The sequence below is a fragment of the Eufriesea mexicana genome, unplaced genomic scaffold (genome assembly GCF_001483705.2).
Source record: "Eufriesea mexicana isolate 0111107269 unplaced genomic scaffold, ASM148370v2 scaffold474474846, whole genome shotgun sequence".
Lineage (NCBI taxonomy): Eukaryota > Metazoa > Arthropoda > Insecta > Hymenoptera > Apidae > Eufriesea > Eufriesea mexicana.
Window position 1 is genome coordinate 147,911 of NW_016907973.1, and position 17,321 is coordinate 165,231.

At 29.5% G+C, this 17,321-nt stretch overlaps 4 protein-coding genes and 1 long non-coding RNA gene across 6 annotated transcripts in view; 2 read left to right on the plus strand and 3 right to left on the minus strand.

The window, feature by feature from the left end:
• Positions 1–5,532: 5,532 nt before the first annotated feature.
• Positions 5,533–6,187, minus strand: LOC108550786 (uncharacterized). Its single transcript, XR_001890441.1, has 3 exons — positions 6,028–6,187; positions 5,685–5,874; positions 5,533–5,597 (listed from the first exon to the last, which is right to left on the minus strand). It is a non-coding gene; the product is annotated as an uncharacterized LOC108550786 (long non-coding RNA).
• Positions 6,188–7,199: 1,012 nt separating this feature from the next.
• LOC108550778 (uncharacterized) lies at positions 7,200–8,342 on the plus strand. Its single transcript, XM_017904638.1, has 3 exons — positions 7,200–7,573; positions 7,637–7,906; positions 8,070–8,342. The coding sequence occupies exons 1-3, from the start codon at positions 7,205–7,207 to the stop codon at positions 8,340–8,342; spliced, it is 912 nt and encodes a 303-aa protein (XP_017760127.1). The 5' UTR covers positions 7,200–7,204.
• Positions 8,343–8,844: 502 nt separating this feature from the next.
• wkd (TBC1 domain family member whacked) lies at positions 8,845–11,096 on the minus strand. 2 transcript variants are annotated; one of them, XM_017904480.1, is made up of 5 exons: positions 11,031–11,096; positions 10,247–10,376; positions 9,575–10,148; positions 9,235–9,504; positions 8,845–9,165 (listed from the first exon to the last, which is right to left on the minus strand). In XM_017904480.1, exons 2-5 carry the CDS (start codon positions 10,357–10,359, stop codon positions 9,052–9,054), a joined length of 1,071 nt encoding a protein of 356 aa, XP_017759969.1. In that variant the 5' UTR covers positions 10,360–10,376; positions 11,031–11,096; the 3' UTR covers positions 8,845–9,051. The 2 variants fall into 2 exon arrangements, with proteins under 2 accessions (XP_017759969.1, XP_017759960.1); XM_017904471.1 differs by lacking the exon at positions 11,031–11,096 and adding an exon at positions 10,712–10,747.
• Positions 11,097–11,898: 802 nt separating this feature from the next.
• On the plus strand, positions 11,899–14,335 carry Tsen54 (tRNA splicing endonuclease subunit 54). Its single transcript, XM_017904345.1, has 5 exons — positions 11,899–11,939; positions 12,036–12,375; positions 12,455–13,264; positions 13,355–14,121; positions 14,194–14,335. Exons 1-5 carry the CDS (start codon positions 11,899–11,901, stop codon positions 14,333–14,335), a joined length of 2,100 nt encoding a protein of 699 aa, XP_017759834.1.
• A 441-nt stretch (positions 14,336–14,776) lies between these two features.
• Su(var)3-9 (suppressor of variegation 3-9) overlaps positions 14,777–17,321 on the minus strand; it is an 8,853-nt gene continuing 6,308 nt past the window's right edge. The window contains exons 4-9 of the mRNA XM_017904212.1: positions 16,113–16,346; positions 15,878–16,036; positions 15,562–15,791; positions 15,349–15,493; positions 15,101–15,270; positions 14,777–15,025 (exon numbers count right to left, since the gene is read on the minus strand). Coding sequence (XP_017759701.1) covers positions 14,789–15,025; positions 15,101–15,270; positions 15,349–15,493; positions 15,562–15,791; positions 15,878–16,036; positions 16,113–16,346 — 1,175 coding nt within the window. The 3' untranslated portion in view covers positions 14,777–14,788. The remainder of the gene's footprint in view (positions 15,026–15,100; positions 15,271–15,348; positions 15,494–15,561; positions 15,792–15,877; positions 16,037–16,112; positions 16,347–17,321) is intronic.

Consider the following 17,321-nt stretch of genomic DNA (forward strand, 5'->3'; position numbering starts at 1 on the left):
AAAGAAAAAATATGGAATCTCTGAAACAAAATTATAAAATCAGACATTATATATGTTACTTCTTCGCACGCTCGTTCTTTTCTAGTCAAGTTTTTAACTCCGGCACGTGCGCTGCTAAGCCATTCACTTATGGCAGGGGACAATCACATTAAATTCTTGATTTACATCACATCGGTCGACAAGATTTATTTTTCTTTCCTTTCCGTGTCAGTTCCATTCCATTCGCGTGCTATGATGCACGTCCCTACTCGATGTACATGTGTGTATAACCGACTCATTAACCGAGAATCAATTAGTTGCTAGTTTGCGCTTCGATTATGTTGTAATTGATAGAGATCTAAAAAATGAATATGCTCTATCTGTAACTAGAATCGCTATTATCGCCTCCCGCTGTTGCTTTATTGTATTAACAAACGGTGTGACGTATTTGTTTCTATATTCATGACAGACTTATTACACATAGAAGTATTTACAAAGATACAAAGTGAGTATGGATTTCCACGTACTGTTATCTTTTACACTATATTACATCATTAATATCGTACGTCTAGTAAACTTAGTGAACATAATACTCGAGAATACCCTATACTATCTTTTCATTCGTTAATTGCATACATACTTACCAGCAATTTATATATACTTCATGAGTGACAGTATTACTACATGTATGTAAATATATGAACTTTTGCATAATAATGCAATGATTTTGTTGTCAGTATAGCACTTTTTTTCTTTCATACAAATCTTGTTTACTTTCTTGAATCAGTATAAACAAAAATTGTACAGTGGAAATTCTTAAACACTTTGTATAATAGTTATAGTTTCTAATGATCTTTAATTGAACTATAGACGAAATTTGTTTTTGAAAAGTTAAATCAATACGCACAATACGCATGTAAAAGAATATTATGCAATTTTTATATTTTTTAATGTAAAATTTACAAGCACAGCGCCTCACTTTTAATGAATTTCTTTTAATTTATATTATGTTACTACCGGTGAGAGAATAAGTGATGTTTAAGTACGAAACAATAGCTGTTATTAATAAGATCTGCGATATATATGTATAATAATTAATTACGTTTTCATTATTTAATAAGAATTTTGCGCAGAATTAACGATTGTTTTAAAGTTTAAAAAGAAAAAACATACTTTAATGTGCACGCAAAAATGCGTAATTTAGAACAGTAAATGTAACTACTGTTAATATGTGACAAAATATACAATTACAAAGTTGCAATAACAATTTTGTAATTAGTTATATGTACTGTTCTTGTTACACATTTTCATCTCATAGTATGTGTATAAAGAAACATCGACATTTTTACAGCCAGTGTATGAATTAGAAATATTAAAAACATTGTTGTAAATTAATGTATACAATTTTTTATTTTTATCATGAAGATTCTGATACGGTCTGTTGACGAAAGAAGGTACGTTTTGATCGAATAGCAAGTGTATTCCACTTTTTTAACTTTTTATTTTGTAAGCTGCGTATATAAAAGTGCAAACGTGCTATTATAATAATATGGAGATACCTCAGATATAAGTTAAAGTTAATGGTAGCTTCACAGTTTGCCATCTTCTCTCAAAAAATAAATCGCAATAATGCCGCGTATTATTAATTATATCAGGCTGTGTTGATACATTAATCTTTTATTTAAATCGTAATAGCAGAGATTGACTGAAATTAACTTGATCATAAATCTGATATTAACTTTAATTAATCTCGAGGTAAATGGCTCTATGTAACTGGCTAGAAACATGTAGCGCGAATAATGATACAGCGTGCTCTATAAGAACGTGTGCGTGGCGTTTGTTGGTATGATTAGGCAGTACGTGTAAGAAAAATAGGAGACGGCGGTCTTTTTCATGGATCATAATTCATGTAGGATATATATTAAGTACTCTTCTTGTGACGGAAAAAAGTGATTGACCAACTATGTTTCACTTTATATATTGAAGATGCCATTCTTGATAAATTTTCTCTAATATCTGAAAAAAATAACAATGCTAAGTAATAGTACATGAATCAGCTAGTGTAGAAGTTTATAAATTGTGTTATTTCCATAGCAGTGAAGTATAAAGTATTGAGAATATGATTGTGCTGCATTTGACAAATAATTCTAAGGTATTGAAATTTGAATAAATTTGTTTATAAACAGAATTTACTACCCTAAAGAGAATACCTTTAATTTGATCAAAAGATTTCGATATTTTCTCTTTCCTTGCTATAATAAATGCAGATGTCAATCGTAGCAGCACAAGCTTATTACAATTGAAAGAAACAAGGAAGATTTTTGCAAAGCACAATAGGAAACTATTTTGCTTGGAGATTAAAGTGCTTGCAGCAAAGGCTTTTTTACAGTTTTGATACATGAAGTGAAATTTGCAATGATACCAAGTAAGATAATTATCAAGGGCATTTTATATGCTTATACTTAATTTTTCATTGTGCTTTATCCATTGCTTGTGTTTGTTGATTTACAAAGGTATATTGAAGAAGCTTTTTAAATGTATAATGTACATAAAATAATGACTTAATAATGGAGGCACATTGACATACTTTGAATGGTCAAATTAAAACAGGACAGCTTTGAGGTTTCCTTTTTATTTTTATATTATTATTAATTCTTTATATTTTCTTAACACGTGCACGAGCAATGTACTATCTATCTGATATGCATAAATTCGATGGCACCTACTAACGTTCCTGTGATATTTCATGTGACTGACGAGTTTAAGATGTGATGAATCACGATCCTTTATGTACAACTGGCAATAGAAATCAGCTTTTATAACACCAATCTTATACTTTTATAACTTGTAATTTCGATTCACTTTTATCCGACATTCAGTGAACTTGCAAAATCTTCTACGTTTGATACGGATATTCTTGTTAAAATTTTTTAAGCATTTTTCACCGACTCGATGCACTTGTAATTTAACAAAGTGTTGCGTGTTTCATACAAAATTTAAATACCATGAAACAAAACATCAATCATAATTAATACGACTTTCTAGTTCTTTTACAATCATTCAATGAATCGTGTCAACTGACACGATGTACGTTTTATTATAAATAACTGCCAGAATTACAAAAGTTACATAGTGGTTTTTCCAATCGTTATAATACTCGAAGAAAAAAGACAAACGATTAAAACGTTACATCCAAGTATTAAATTCTTTAATAGGATGTTTGAAAAAACGTATCGAATTAATGGATTTGTCGAAAATTTATCCATTTATGGATCGAAATGGGTCACCTCGTATGTATGTACGTTTTATATTTCCAATTACTTTTCTTCTCTACGAAATCGTAATGACGAAGGAAATATTCTATTAGTCTGTTAGGTGGATAATACAACAAAGTATTATCAAAAGTATTCTTTATAATTAGTTCTTATTGTTGCAACTTTACATCAGATTTTTAACGAGATTGCTTATCCTGCAAACATAGCAATAAAGTATTTTACTCGATCTAATTAATTAGCGGCATGTATAGACTTGTTAGTCTGATTTTCTTTAACGCGTAGCTTGTATCAAACCTGTAATTTTTATTTATTCGACGATTATACCATCAAGTAGGGGATTCTGATATTTGCGATAAGTACACATGCGACGTTCATTTAAAAATATCGTGCTGCCATGTACAAATACATAAGTTACGCTCAAATTGTGTGCGTAAAGATGTGCTATGAATTGTCGCTGTTTAATTTTTAGAATATGCTATAGCGTATATTTATGTTCTTCTACGCAATTAGTAATTAATTCTTAGAGCGGTCTGTAATATACATTCGATAAATACGTCTTCTTTTGCGTCTGGTTTATGTTGATCCAAATTTGCTATAAAATAACGTTTCCAATCTTCCAATACCAGTGTTGAACGTAAACGATAAATTTAAGAGCCAAGAAGAAAAAAATAGAAGAGAAAATGTATCCCGGCCTTTTTTTTTTTTATAGAAATTGCTATCAACGCGATTTTTACCATTATTCATACTTATCGCCCGACAAATTTTCAAAAACTGATGAAAATGATTGTTAGTAAATCTGTTTGTTGTTTGAATTGAACGCGCGAATATGTCAGAATCAGATGTTTTCAAAGGATAGTCTTTCACCCGATGAAATCGTATACCGTGATCTCAAGAGAGTAATGGAGATATCTGTCGAACGTCCTTTTTAATCAACTTAGGCACTAACCTTTCGTAACGGTATTCTTTCGTTCTGTATATAATGTATACCTTTTAAGGCATGTTTTTAACTAACCGCGATTAAGTTTCGCATCGAACATCACGATTGCAATACTCGAATAGTTTTTTAAATTTTCGCGGCCGATATCAAACGGTGCTGAGCAGCCGGAAGTCGGTGTACGTAGTAACTATAACTGCGCGCGCATACATAGAGAAATGATACGCGACGAAGTTCAAATCGATTTAGCAGCGTAGAACTAGACCATGTAGAACTGAGAAAAAGAATAATTTTCGTGCTTTGTATGCTTTATGGAGAAAAATGTAAAAGCTCTAAGAAGAGGGCCTATCACCGCCGTCTCCAATCCAACTCGTTGACCCATGACAAGCTAGAATCTTTTCTTGTAAATTAAACAGTATAAGGAGAATAAAATCGAAATACAGCCGCGTATTGTATTACTACATTATGTTCGTATATAATGAAAAATTAAAAATTAAATTACGTATAGCCTTAGATTTTGTATGATATTCACTTTATAAGAGGGAGGTTATGCTAAAGATTAAGATGTGTGTGTGTGTGTGTGTATATGTATATATATATACATATATGAACATATATATACATATATATATACATATATGAAATACGTGTAACGACAATTGGTCGTTCTCCGATCTTATGCGAAGATAATTGACGAACGACAAAAATGATGTAGCGGCGCTGATCATCGAATCATTTTTTTGTATGAAAAAAAAAATTGTAAAGCGATATCGGTAACGGTGCACTCGATGTGAAAGGAAATACACGACACAATAACGAGCCATACGAGCAATTTTAGTTGTCCCTTCTTCCCCCTCCTTTTATCCGCGTAACCAGTCAGGAAAGTGTACGGTACATTCTTTTAATATTCGTCTAAAATCTAAAATTACTTTTTTAAATAGATATGTCCACATAATTCAGATTCCAGAAATTATATTCAACGTAATTTCAGCACAAAATAAACATACGAAAACTCAATAATATATAACGTTCAATTATTATTCTTCTATTCGTAGAACCGTTGATTTTCTATTTTACATGTAAACGTGCCGTTATGTACATTTTAAATTACTATTATTGACACTGAGATATATAAATATATGTTTCTTTTTCTTTTTTTGCAAAATTATCGATATCTATCTTTGTAAAAGAATGACGATGATTAAATTGTATAACGAATGTTGTACGTTTTTCAGATATTGCGAAAAACATTAACATGATTGATATTGTAACCCGAACAACTAATGATAGCCAAGTAATTACAGTGGATGAACGTATTAAAGAAAATCGTAGGTTGTCATCTAACGGCTCCTTATAAATCCATTCAGTGAACCGCAATTCCTTGAAAGTTCATTGTACATCGTCCACGTCTGAAACTTATCATCATTTACATAATAAACCGATGACAATTAATCCATTTCGTCAAATTATTTATTAGGAAATTAACGTTATATTACCTCATAATGAATATTTTACTTGTATTTTTCGAAAATAATCGACATGGAAAAAGAAAGCAAAATATAAATATTTCTCGGTCCACCAATTATCTCTGAAATAGACACTATTGCTGCGGCTGGGGGCTGGCGAGAACATGATTCACCGTTTAGATCTATTTCACCGTGCAAGTTTCCTTTTAACGATGGAACACTGCAATGAGACAACGAAATTGATAAAAAGGCCAGTAGAACAAAAGAAAATCAGGTTTCTGTTACAATATTTTGATTAAAAGAAGCTCACAATCCTCGAATAAACCATTCTGTATCTATAACCTGCATCAAATAGCATAAATTTTCAAATTACCATTGTACTCAATCTTGTCACGTGTTTCCTCTGGACTGGTTTACTGTACTGTTTCCATTTTTTTTCACAAATCACGTAATAATCGCTCGTATTCCTCCAACCTGAGCGAAAAAAGCGGACCAACCGATGAGGATACGAAATGATAACGCAAACACGATATCGTGAGTCACGCGTCAAGGTCTCCAAAGTATCGAGTATTCAAAAACCTAGCCATCCGGTGTTTTGAGCACGTCCGTTATATTCGATCGCGTGTCTATGAAATTACCGACTCTGAAATAAGTCGATTCCTAACGGAATAATAGAAATAACGTTTCAATGGTATCCTTATATTTCTTCGTTGATCAAATTTTCTTCTATACCTAGTACATAGTCGTAGTAAATATTTATTCCGGTGGTCGAGTTTATTATCAAATCATACAAATAATAAAAAAAATAATGCATTCATTTGCAGAAAAGATGAGCGATTAAATTTTATTCTTTTAAAATTGAGATTAAGCAGAGGAAACGGGTGTACAAAGTAATGTGAATTATTAATTATAAGTATTTCTATTTGGCGGGAATAAAATTGCAAATATATGTATATACATGTAAAGTTGAGTTAGAAATATGCCAGGAATCGTAATAAAATTTATTGTAATCCAATGACCGGAAATCTAGCGATAAAAATATTAACTTGAAGCATATACTTAACGTACAGTTTATACAGATTTCTTAATGGATGTTCTTCTTGTTCGTATAAGCAAGAATTCCAGAAATACTTGGTGGGGAAAAAGTTGGCCGAGGATACTCGTGCAGTCCATCCCTGGTTAGTACAATTGCGAACATACTGACCGCGAGTATTCGTTACGCAGATCCGAGAGATGGTATTTCTATTGAAAACGTAAAGAGAGAAAAATAGAAAATATCGTATAATCGGGAATTCAATGAAGAGAAGAATATACAGTTGAGTTTCATACAGTTGAAGGAACAAAGAGTTGATATTACAGCGCTAACGTGAAAAAGATTATTAATCATAAAACCAATGTGATATCGGTTAAAATGTATATTGTTTTGATTTTTCAAGTCTTATCGATATTTGAAAATATGCCGCGATAAAGATATGGCAAAATGGTTGCAGGAAAAACTGCTTATTTCACTAATCGATAGATATATTTCATATAGAATAAAAGAGATTACGATGATACATCGAATAAGTACAACGGAAAGAATGAAATTAATTTATCTCGTCCTAGTATTTCTGAACCCTATTAGAAACGTGAAGATGAACGGTGAATCGAGCGGGGAATATCTTCAAAAGGTAATGATCCAACTTCAAGAGTTTAATGTTCCACCTCCCATTAGTATTTACGACCGATTGTCATCGAACAAAGATTACAAGAATGTAATTTATATGAATAAAGATCGACATAATCACGCTGTTCAAAGGATCAATATGAATGCACGACAAAATACACGACGATATCAAAACCAAAGTTTTCAGCACCAAAATATGTTACTTAACGAAAAGGTTGATTCAACTGATTTAAGCTTCCCGCATTATCACGAGGTAAGCGAGTGATATTTTTATTATCTTTTTAATTTTTGTTTATTTCTCTTATTTATTTTTCAGTCCCGCATTCCTATCGTTAATAAGATGCGAGAATCAGAAATGCTTGGATTTACAAGGGCAGAATTAGCGGCGATGTACAAAAGTGCATTAGAAAAAGGGTCGACGATCAGTTTGTCTTCATTAACCAAAGCACTTTCCTCCGGTGAAATGCCTCAGATTACTCAAACTCACGTGGAATTTCCAGTCAAACAGCCTCTCTATCAATATTACTTCTTTCCATTAAAAACCTTTATGTCAGAATTTAAAAAAAATCATGGTTATAAAACAATTGTAAGTAAACAATCATGATGTTTCTTGACATTATTTTACTTTGTTAAAGCATACGTTCTAACTTGAAATCAATGAAAATTCGTTTGATTTAAAAAAGAAAGGAAACAAAAAATGTTATATTGTTTTAATCTTCTCAATATCACGTTCCTATCGTTCTTTGTAGCCTGCCCATGCATTTGACAATACGGAAGCTGCACAAACTACTCAAACACAGTTGTCAAACCCTCTATTTGTAGCCATAAGTACTTTTATCACCATGGCTATTATATTCATGATGAGTGTTCTATTCTTACCAAAATTCACTCAACTTGATATATTACCTGCGCGAAGTATTCAAGATGATTTTTTTTATTTAACGAACATAGTTACGAATGCTATCGAACGTTACAATATTTTGGATAAATTTAAGAATCATCGCATAAATTCTATCAAATAATGTGTGTATATATATATAATGTATATAATTAGGTAAATTTTATAATAAATATAGAGAAAATTAATGTTAGCGATACACACAAAATCTAATTGAAATTATATTTTAGATTCCATTGGATTAAAATGTGTAAGGTTGCAATAAAACTAAATAATCTGCAAAATATATTCATAACATCTATTTAATTACATCATTTGTCACTAGATCAATTTTAACAAAAACAACATTGAGCTAAACAAAACAATTCTTATTTGATAACATTATATAATATCTCTAAGTTTTGTTCTTAAAAAATGTAATGTTTTACAATCCTTTTTGTTCTTTTGTACATAAATATCAATAAAATTATACGAAATTACATAACTAGAGATATATTCAAAATAATACAGCATTAAAGGATACTATAAACATCTACAAGTATTGTGCATATTTGTAATCCTAGATGTGGTAGAGAAAATAGGGATAAGTTAATTTATGTGTCCTATTTGAGGAATGTATATGCATGTGTGATTATATTCAAGAACTACCTAAATTTGTATTAAAGATGTTAGGTACTTTTCACACCTCTCTATATGTACTTTTATGTTGTGTAAAATTATAATTGTATATATTTTATGATTTGTACAGTATGAAATATATAAAGGAAGGCACACTTTGGAATAATACCTGTAAGCTCATTATTCATTTTACATGCTATCTATTTTCTCCTTAATCAGTCTGTCCGATTGGCAGTGGAAAGGGATACTTGCTCTGTTGCTTTCCGTTTTAATATTTGACGTTGATGTTCATATTCAAAATCTTCTTCTGTTAGGTTCAATTTTCGAATCTGTAATATTGCATTTATTTAACAGAACATACATACAAGAAAAAGACATAAAAACAAATTATATCCTACCTGATAAACTAAAGCCTCTTCTTGCATAATATGCTGAGGTGGATTTCTTAATACTTGCAATGTTTCATGAAATGTTGGACAACGTTTAGTAAGAGATGCACGACCTAAACTACCTTTTAACAAAACTAGTCCGACTTTAAAGATAATTTTAACACCTTCGCAGAGGAACATATCCCACACTCGTAGAATACTTTCCCATGGCAGTGTTCGTGTATAAACACATAAGAACCACTCAGTCATATATAAAATTGGTTCCATCTTTTGTTTCTTCTGAAAAAATAAATGACAATAGGTGTATATATTATTATTTTTAATTATGTATGAAACAATTAGCACTAACCAAATGTTTATAAGCAATGGGAGATACCCTTTTCAAAAGAGCAAATAAAATATCTCCATCGCGTAATAAAGTTTCCATTCCTTGACTATAATATCCAATTAAATACTTGTCACATATTGCAACAAGGCACCAAAATGCTTGTACTGCTGGCATATGCATCAATAAAAATGCTGCAATAGGTGCTTGAGCTTGGCAATAACCAACTTTACTATTTAAAATAGAATAAGCTTTCAATACTTTAAATAATTCTTCTTGTCCAGGAGCTTCTCCAATAAACATTATGTGATGTGGAAACTGACGATGAAGATCTTTTTTGATATCATCTATATATTTTGGATCACCAGATCGTTCCACCAATTCTTCAAATAAATTTGGACTTTTGTCCATCAACAATTGACCTCCACAAAGATTTAGCCATGCACGAAGCCTTACAGAAGGTGGAATACCTTTCCGACATCTTTCCCTTACTTTACGATAATTTGTATTCATAAAATAGCTCCAATTGTTTAACATTTGTATCCATTTCCGTTCCCTTCTTAGCATTACCTCTGGTGGTATTCCTTGTTTACCAAGGCTAATTTACACAAATATTAGCATAAGAATACATATTTTTATATATTATTGCAATTATTAAATTAACATATAATTGTTACATTCTTTCTTTTATATTACCTGTCAGAACTACAATTAGAATCTTGAAGGAAACCATGACGATCAATTTTAGAGCCTTCAAATTTATCACTCTCAGTTTCTGCATCCCCATTATGTGATCCTGAGGACGCCATAGCATTTTTCTAATTGTCTAAAATAAAATATAAATTTTTAGAATATACTACATCTTTGTTATAATAATAAAATTTTGATTTCAAAAGTTTTCTTTATGAAGAATTGAACATTGTTTAAATATCTTTTTTAATCTTATGTATATAACTTTATTTTTAAAAATAACAAATAGTAAAATAAACAATTATTTTCTGAAATCAATAATTTTTATATTTCCTATAGATATGTTATCAAGTATTCTGACATTTTTATAAAATATATATTTTATATTTATCTCAATTATATTAGCAATTTTTGTAAACAAAACAAATGTTAATCGTTAAATTCTTATAATCACAAACATTTTTTACTTACGTCATTAAAACGGAGTAAAGAAAAAAATATCTCAACGCATTTTATAATTGACAGTTGACAACTAATCACTAATAAATTCCAAAAGAATAGCACAATAACATGATCATAATTTAAGATATCAATACTTCATATGTCATACGATAAAGCACTCTTTTGTAACGCCCAAAAAGTTCGTGTAATGAATTACAATCATTTGTATGTGTCAAAGTATCTTGTCTCAACTTGATAACTAACATAAACGCGTTATTGTATACATATTCACACGATTATTATCACGTTAACAATGAGTGGGCGAACCATGTGAATTAACTATACTTACCATCGATGATGCGCAAAAATGTAATTTATGAAATCACGAATGAATATATTGTGCATCGCTTTAAACTATTGATATTTTACTTTTATCATATATGTCAATTATAATTCTATCATTTAAGATTGATTACTATATTGCAGCAAAGCGGAATTTTTTGTCTCCAAATACAGGTACCAGATACTTTATAATAATTGGATAGTTCCGTTCATTCATATACGATTATCCAATAGTAGAAGAGAATTAAAAGTAAGATAACTATACCTTATACGACGTAATGAATCTGACTAACTACCTAATTTAAACCTAATTTTTTATTTAAGAAAAAATAGAGGTATTAAGCAAAACAAAACAAAAAATTTAAATTTGAATAACCCGACAATAACAATGGAAAACTGTAATAATTCTTTTATAATATAAAAAATTGTTTTCAAAAAATGGAATGATCATACATTGACACGTATGTATATAACTGTGTTTTTAACCTTGCACAAATGTTCTAAAAAAATAAAATGAAATATGATCGTAAAATATTTTAATAAGTACGTACTTACTGTTATTCGCTATTATATAAACATGTATAATTTTTTATATCGATGACTTATTTATATTGTCAAATATATCTTACCGGCATATTTTAACTTTCGTTATGCGCTTCATAGATTTCAATTAAAAGGCATGGATGAAATAAATAATAATCGATATCCATAATATTTATATTATTTATAAATTTCGATATTAAATATTTATTTATTAAATTAAATGTTGTATGCAAAAAATTTCAAGACTTTTACAAATATTTTAATTCACCTTTGACAAGATATGTAGATAATGAATTATAGTGGATTTTACCAAGAAAAACAATTACAGAATCATGACCGAAGAAACAAAAAATATTCCAACTAATATGTTAACGTAAGTTTTTTATAACATAAATATTTCAATATTTTTTAATCATTTTTATTATTTATATCAGATTGATGTAACATATACAAAAAATGAATGTTTCAGTGCAGAAGAATTATTAGAAAATAAAGGCTTAAAATATAATGCATGGGATGAATATGAGAAATCATCTAAAACTCTTCCGAAAACTGGAATGAAACAGTTTGAACCAAATAATTCTTGGCTTCAAAATATGCAAATTGAAAAGGGTATCATGGCTAGAAAAAATTTAATAGCTATAGAAAGAGTAGATCGTATTTCTCAGTTAGCTAGTGCAGAATGGTTACCCGCACAGAAAAAGGCTAAAGTGAAAAAGTATTCTGGTCAAGATTGGAGTAGTTTTGGTTTAGAAAAAGGTGGTACCTTATACTTAATACCAGAGGAAGCATTATTTCTTCTAGAAGCTGTATGTTATAACATGATAGTAATACACAGAAATGATTTTCTAATATAGCAGAAAAAAGTAAAGCGTTATTCTGTTTTAGAATTGTTTGGAGCTTACATGGAATGATGTATCATTATCCATTCAACAAGCTTATGAACTTTTAATTGATAATGTTGAATGTTCATTAGAGGAATACAGAGTATATAGTCAATTAGTACGGTATGGTTATCGCATCCAACGTTTTGTTTATAATTCAGAAAAAAATACAAAAGGTGATGAAACTAGTGTTAAACGTAAAGTTATTGTTGAACCTGAAAATGGTCTTTGGATGGCTGATATTCACCAACAAAATAAAGATTGTACAGATCTACATAGTGAAAAATTCGTTGATTATTCAAAAAGAACTGATACACACGATAATAATTTTTGCAGTGAAACTTGTCAAGAGACAATAGAAGATAAAGATATTTCAGATGAAGTTCATGAAATTGTAGATGATCTTCTTTGTGCAGTAGAAAATATTGAAGCACAATCTGCAAATATTGAATATGAGAACAATATGAGAAGTAAAGAAAAGTCAGATCCCAATTCACAATCTGTGAATATGAATGGAGATAAAAAGAAACGAAATTCCAAGGTAGAAATTATATCAGATGAGACTTTATTAGGTAATATCAAAATTATTACAGATCATATGAATGATTATACCAAAGGAAGTAATATTTCAACAAATTGGCGAGCATCGCGTATACAACGTAATGTTAAATTAGTACCTAGAAGAACAGACAAACTACCATCAACTATTGATATTTTGGATTCTAACACTACAAGTCCTGAATGTTATTCAGGAAAACATAAATTACTTTCACCACCAAGAGAAAATTCTCCACTTAAGAAATCAAAACATGAGGTATAGTACGGTAATATTTGTATTAGTTATGTTTACAGTTATAATAAGATATTAATGCTAAAAATATGTTTACAATCTTCTTCTGATTAGGTAATAGAACTATCTGATGACGAAATTCAAGAAGTACCGAAACCTATAACACGAATGGATTTATTAAATTTGATTCCAAACATTGCATTTCAATCTACAATTACAATAAAAATTTCAAGAGGTTACATACCGCATAGTATAAAACCCCTTAAAACGATTTATCATTATGACAGTGCAAAATTAAAAAATTTACAGCAAGCAGATAGAAGATATCGATTTGGTCAAAGTTTTGAACACATAAACAATAATGCAAGTTCAAATTTCTTACCATTACGAAAATTATATCATCAAAGGATCGTAGGAAACACATCAATTTATAGCATAACTGGAAATATATTACTTCTAGACCCTCGTCCGAGGTATTGGCCGCGACATCATAAAAATATGAATATTGCATCCAGTAACGATGAATTCTATCAATCATCATTTAAAGTATTGCCAGGCGTATCATCATGGTCAGAATTGAAAACTAAATGGCGCGAAATAAAAACAATTACAATTGATGATGAAGATATAGGAAAAGAAGTTATTGAAGATAGTAACGAAGTACAGGTAGTTGGACAATTACGTAATCCTCTTGTTGGCTCAAAGAGTGCAAATAGTCTTGAAGAAGTTTTTAGTAAACTTAAAATAATTAAATCTGCACCCGAAAAAATTGTAAGAAGAAAGAAAAATAAATATAAAATATCCTACAATGTATATTCCAATACACAGAACTACAGGAAAGCGAATCCTGGTCTTCCATATTATAGAGTAGTCGTAATTAGGTAATTTATTTTTATTATTTTACATCTCTATTATTTTATAAAATTCCATATCATTTTCTTTTTTCGTTTCAGACAAGATGATCCATTTATACAACCAATTGAATTACACCGTTTAATGCAAGATGCAGACAATTCACCAATACTATTAGCATGTGTTTCAATGTCAATTTCATATATTCAACCAGGATTTATATCTATACCTAATTTAACATGATTAAAATAAAATATTTCAATATATATTTAATTAACTAGTATTTAATCCTTTTCAATTTATTTTTATATAAAATAAAAATAGGTAAGATATATAAAATAGAAAATAATTCATCAACTTGATTAATTATCAAGCATTTATTTACATACATTCTAAAAGAGTAAATATTTTGAGAGTAATATATTATATTAAGAGTAATATATTAAAAAATATTTACTTTATAATAATGATAGATGTTGTATAAATCATACTTATGAATTTTATATGCCATTTATTTTTAGGAAAAGAATTTCAGGAAAAATGCAATTAAATGGTACACAAATTATGTGTATTTTATACTTTATTATAAACATTTCAAACAACATTTCACGTTGTAGAAATTATTTTTAATTTGTTTCTTTTTTCTTCTTTTTTTTATATTATTAAGTTTTTGTTTTTTCGTGATATTCGTTGAAATTACTTTCGATCTATAACTGGTTCTATAGTTTGACCACCACAAATTTGACCCCAACCAATCAAACGCCAATGTTTCTCAACACGACGTGATAACGCTATTTTTTCGTCAATTTCCGTACACACAGGATTCGTTAAGCTGATTTTAGCTAAATCGACACGTGTAGCTAATACACGACCTCCAGTACTCAATGATCCAATATTTACTAATAGTACCTCATTTCTCGATAATTTTGGCACCTATTACCGAATAATAGTTTACAATTACGATGTAAAAATATACTTTAGTATAACATTTTCATACAATATACTTACCCTTGCTCCTTTCTTATCGCCCTCTGTTCTCACTCCTAACAATCGCTTAAGAAGATAATATGATATTTCGAGTTCAATAAATATTTTAGGTAGAGCTCCTACGGCTCCTAAAATTTGACCGACCAAACGATCCGCTCGACATAATGTTGGTTCAATTTTTGTTCCGACACCTTAAAATTTATTCTTCATATATTATCAAGTTTTTTTTTCTTATGGTTTATATCTTTTCGAGTTTTTAGTTTACTTACCAATAAGGCCACCTGGAACAGCAAATTGAAGTTCATTCTGTTCAGCAAATAATGACACTATCCGTGAAAATATCGGTCGGCAGGTCAACTTTCCTTCATTATCTTTAGATACCAGTCCAGGGCGAACTTCAATTTCCATACCCACCTAGAAAATAGCAAATACATAACATATCTGTAAACAAACATAACTACAAAAATATATTTTCTATGTACTTTTAATACTCCTCTTAAAATACTTCCTCCAGCAACGCCGCCTTTCAGATCATCTACTTCACAACCAGGTTTATTTACGTCAAACGATCGAATTACAATTAATCTTGGTTCCGAAGTGAAATCTCTTAGAGGTATTGGAATTTTTTTCGTAATGTATTCACATAAAACTTCAATATTGTATTTGAGTTGTGCAGAAATTGGTATTACAGGTGCTCCTTCAGCTACTGTACCTAATTTGAGAAGAAGAAAACAATTTGTTTAGTAGTATACATTTATATGAATAATTCATAAAATAAAACTATTAAAATTAAAATACCCTGTACAAATTTCAAAATTTGTTCATATTGTTCCTTTGCTTGAGCTTCCTTTACTAAATCTATTTTATTTTGTAGAATTATTATGTATTTCAGTTTCATAATTTCAATAGCAGCTAAATGTTCTGATGTTTGAGGCTGCGGACACGATTCATTGCCAGCTATAAATAAATATTTATTGACTATTTTATCCTAAATAACTTTTGTTTCAGATATAATAAAATTTTAATTATATACCAATTAAAAGTAAAGCTGCATCCATGACAGCTGCACCATTCAGCATAGTTGCCATAAGGATATCATGACCTGGACAATCGACGAAGGATACATGACGTACAAGTTGAAATCGTCCAGGACAAACTGGACGTAAACAAGGAAACGAATCATCTTTGCTCGATCCTCCGGATATATAACATCCTGGTCTTGGACATTTTTCGTTATCGCATTTATAAATCTTTGCATTTGCATACCCTGCAACGAACCAATTCAAAAAAATTTTTCCTTTTGTTACTGAATACATCAAATTTAAATTAATCGTAGGATGTAAAAAAAAAACAAATTTATTGCTGATATAATAATATGCATTTATTTGTTTAGAAAAAAATGTTTTGTTTATACATACTTTTAAATAATGGTAAATTTTTTAATAAGAACATTTTTTTTAATTAAAAATCAAGACATTAATATAATAATTAAATCGGATATAATAATAATCTTATAATAATCTAAAAACAAAATTTAATATGCAATTTTTATAAAAGTATTGTTTGTAGAAAATTATAAAATTTTTAGATTATCTTCTTCTAGTTTTATACGTTTTTTAAATCATGTAAATCATGCATTAAAGTGTTATTATCATTTTTTTGTTAATGTATTTAACATCAGTGTTCGAATATATAGGAATGTGTTTACAATTTGAAACTATTAGAAAATTTAATATATTAAAACTTAGTAAAATATAATATAAAATTGTACTACAACATTTTATTTAAAATTTATTTACTGCAAATATCTTTTTATAATACAATCGTAAGTAATTACATTAAGTAAACAAAATCAAATCGTATGCTTAGCAAAATTATACTTTTTATATAACTTAGAAGTTTCACAGAAACAGCGTAAATAAACATGTACTTATTGTATATACTCATATTTTGTACCAATATGATAGATTATATATAAAATACGTAAAATGTGCGTACGTGTGTAAATGTGTGAATACAAATATTATTATTATTATTAATAATAAAAAAAATAATAGTAGTGATGGTGATGGTGATGGTGATGGTGATGGTGATGGTGATGGTGATCGTGATGGTGATGGTGATGGTGATGGTGATGGTGATGGTGATGGTGATGGTGATGGTGATGGTGATGGTGATGGTGATGGTGATGGTGATGGTGATGGTGATGGTGATGGTGATGGTGATGGTGATGGTGATGGTG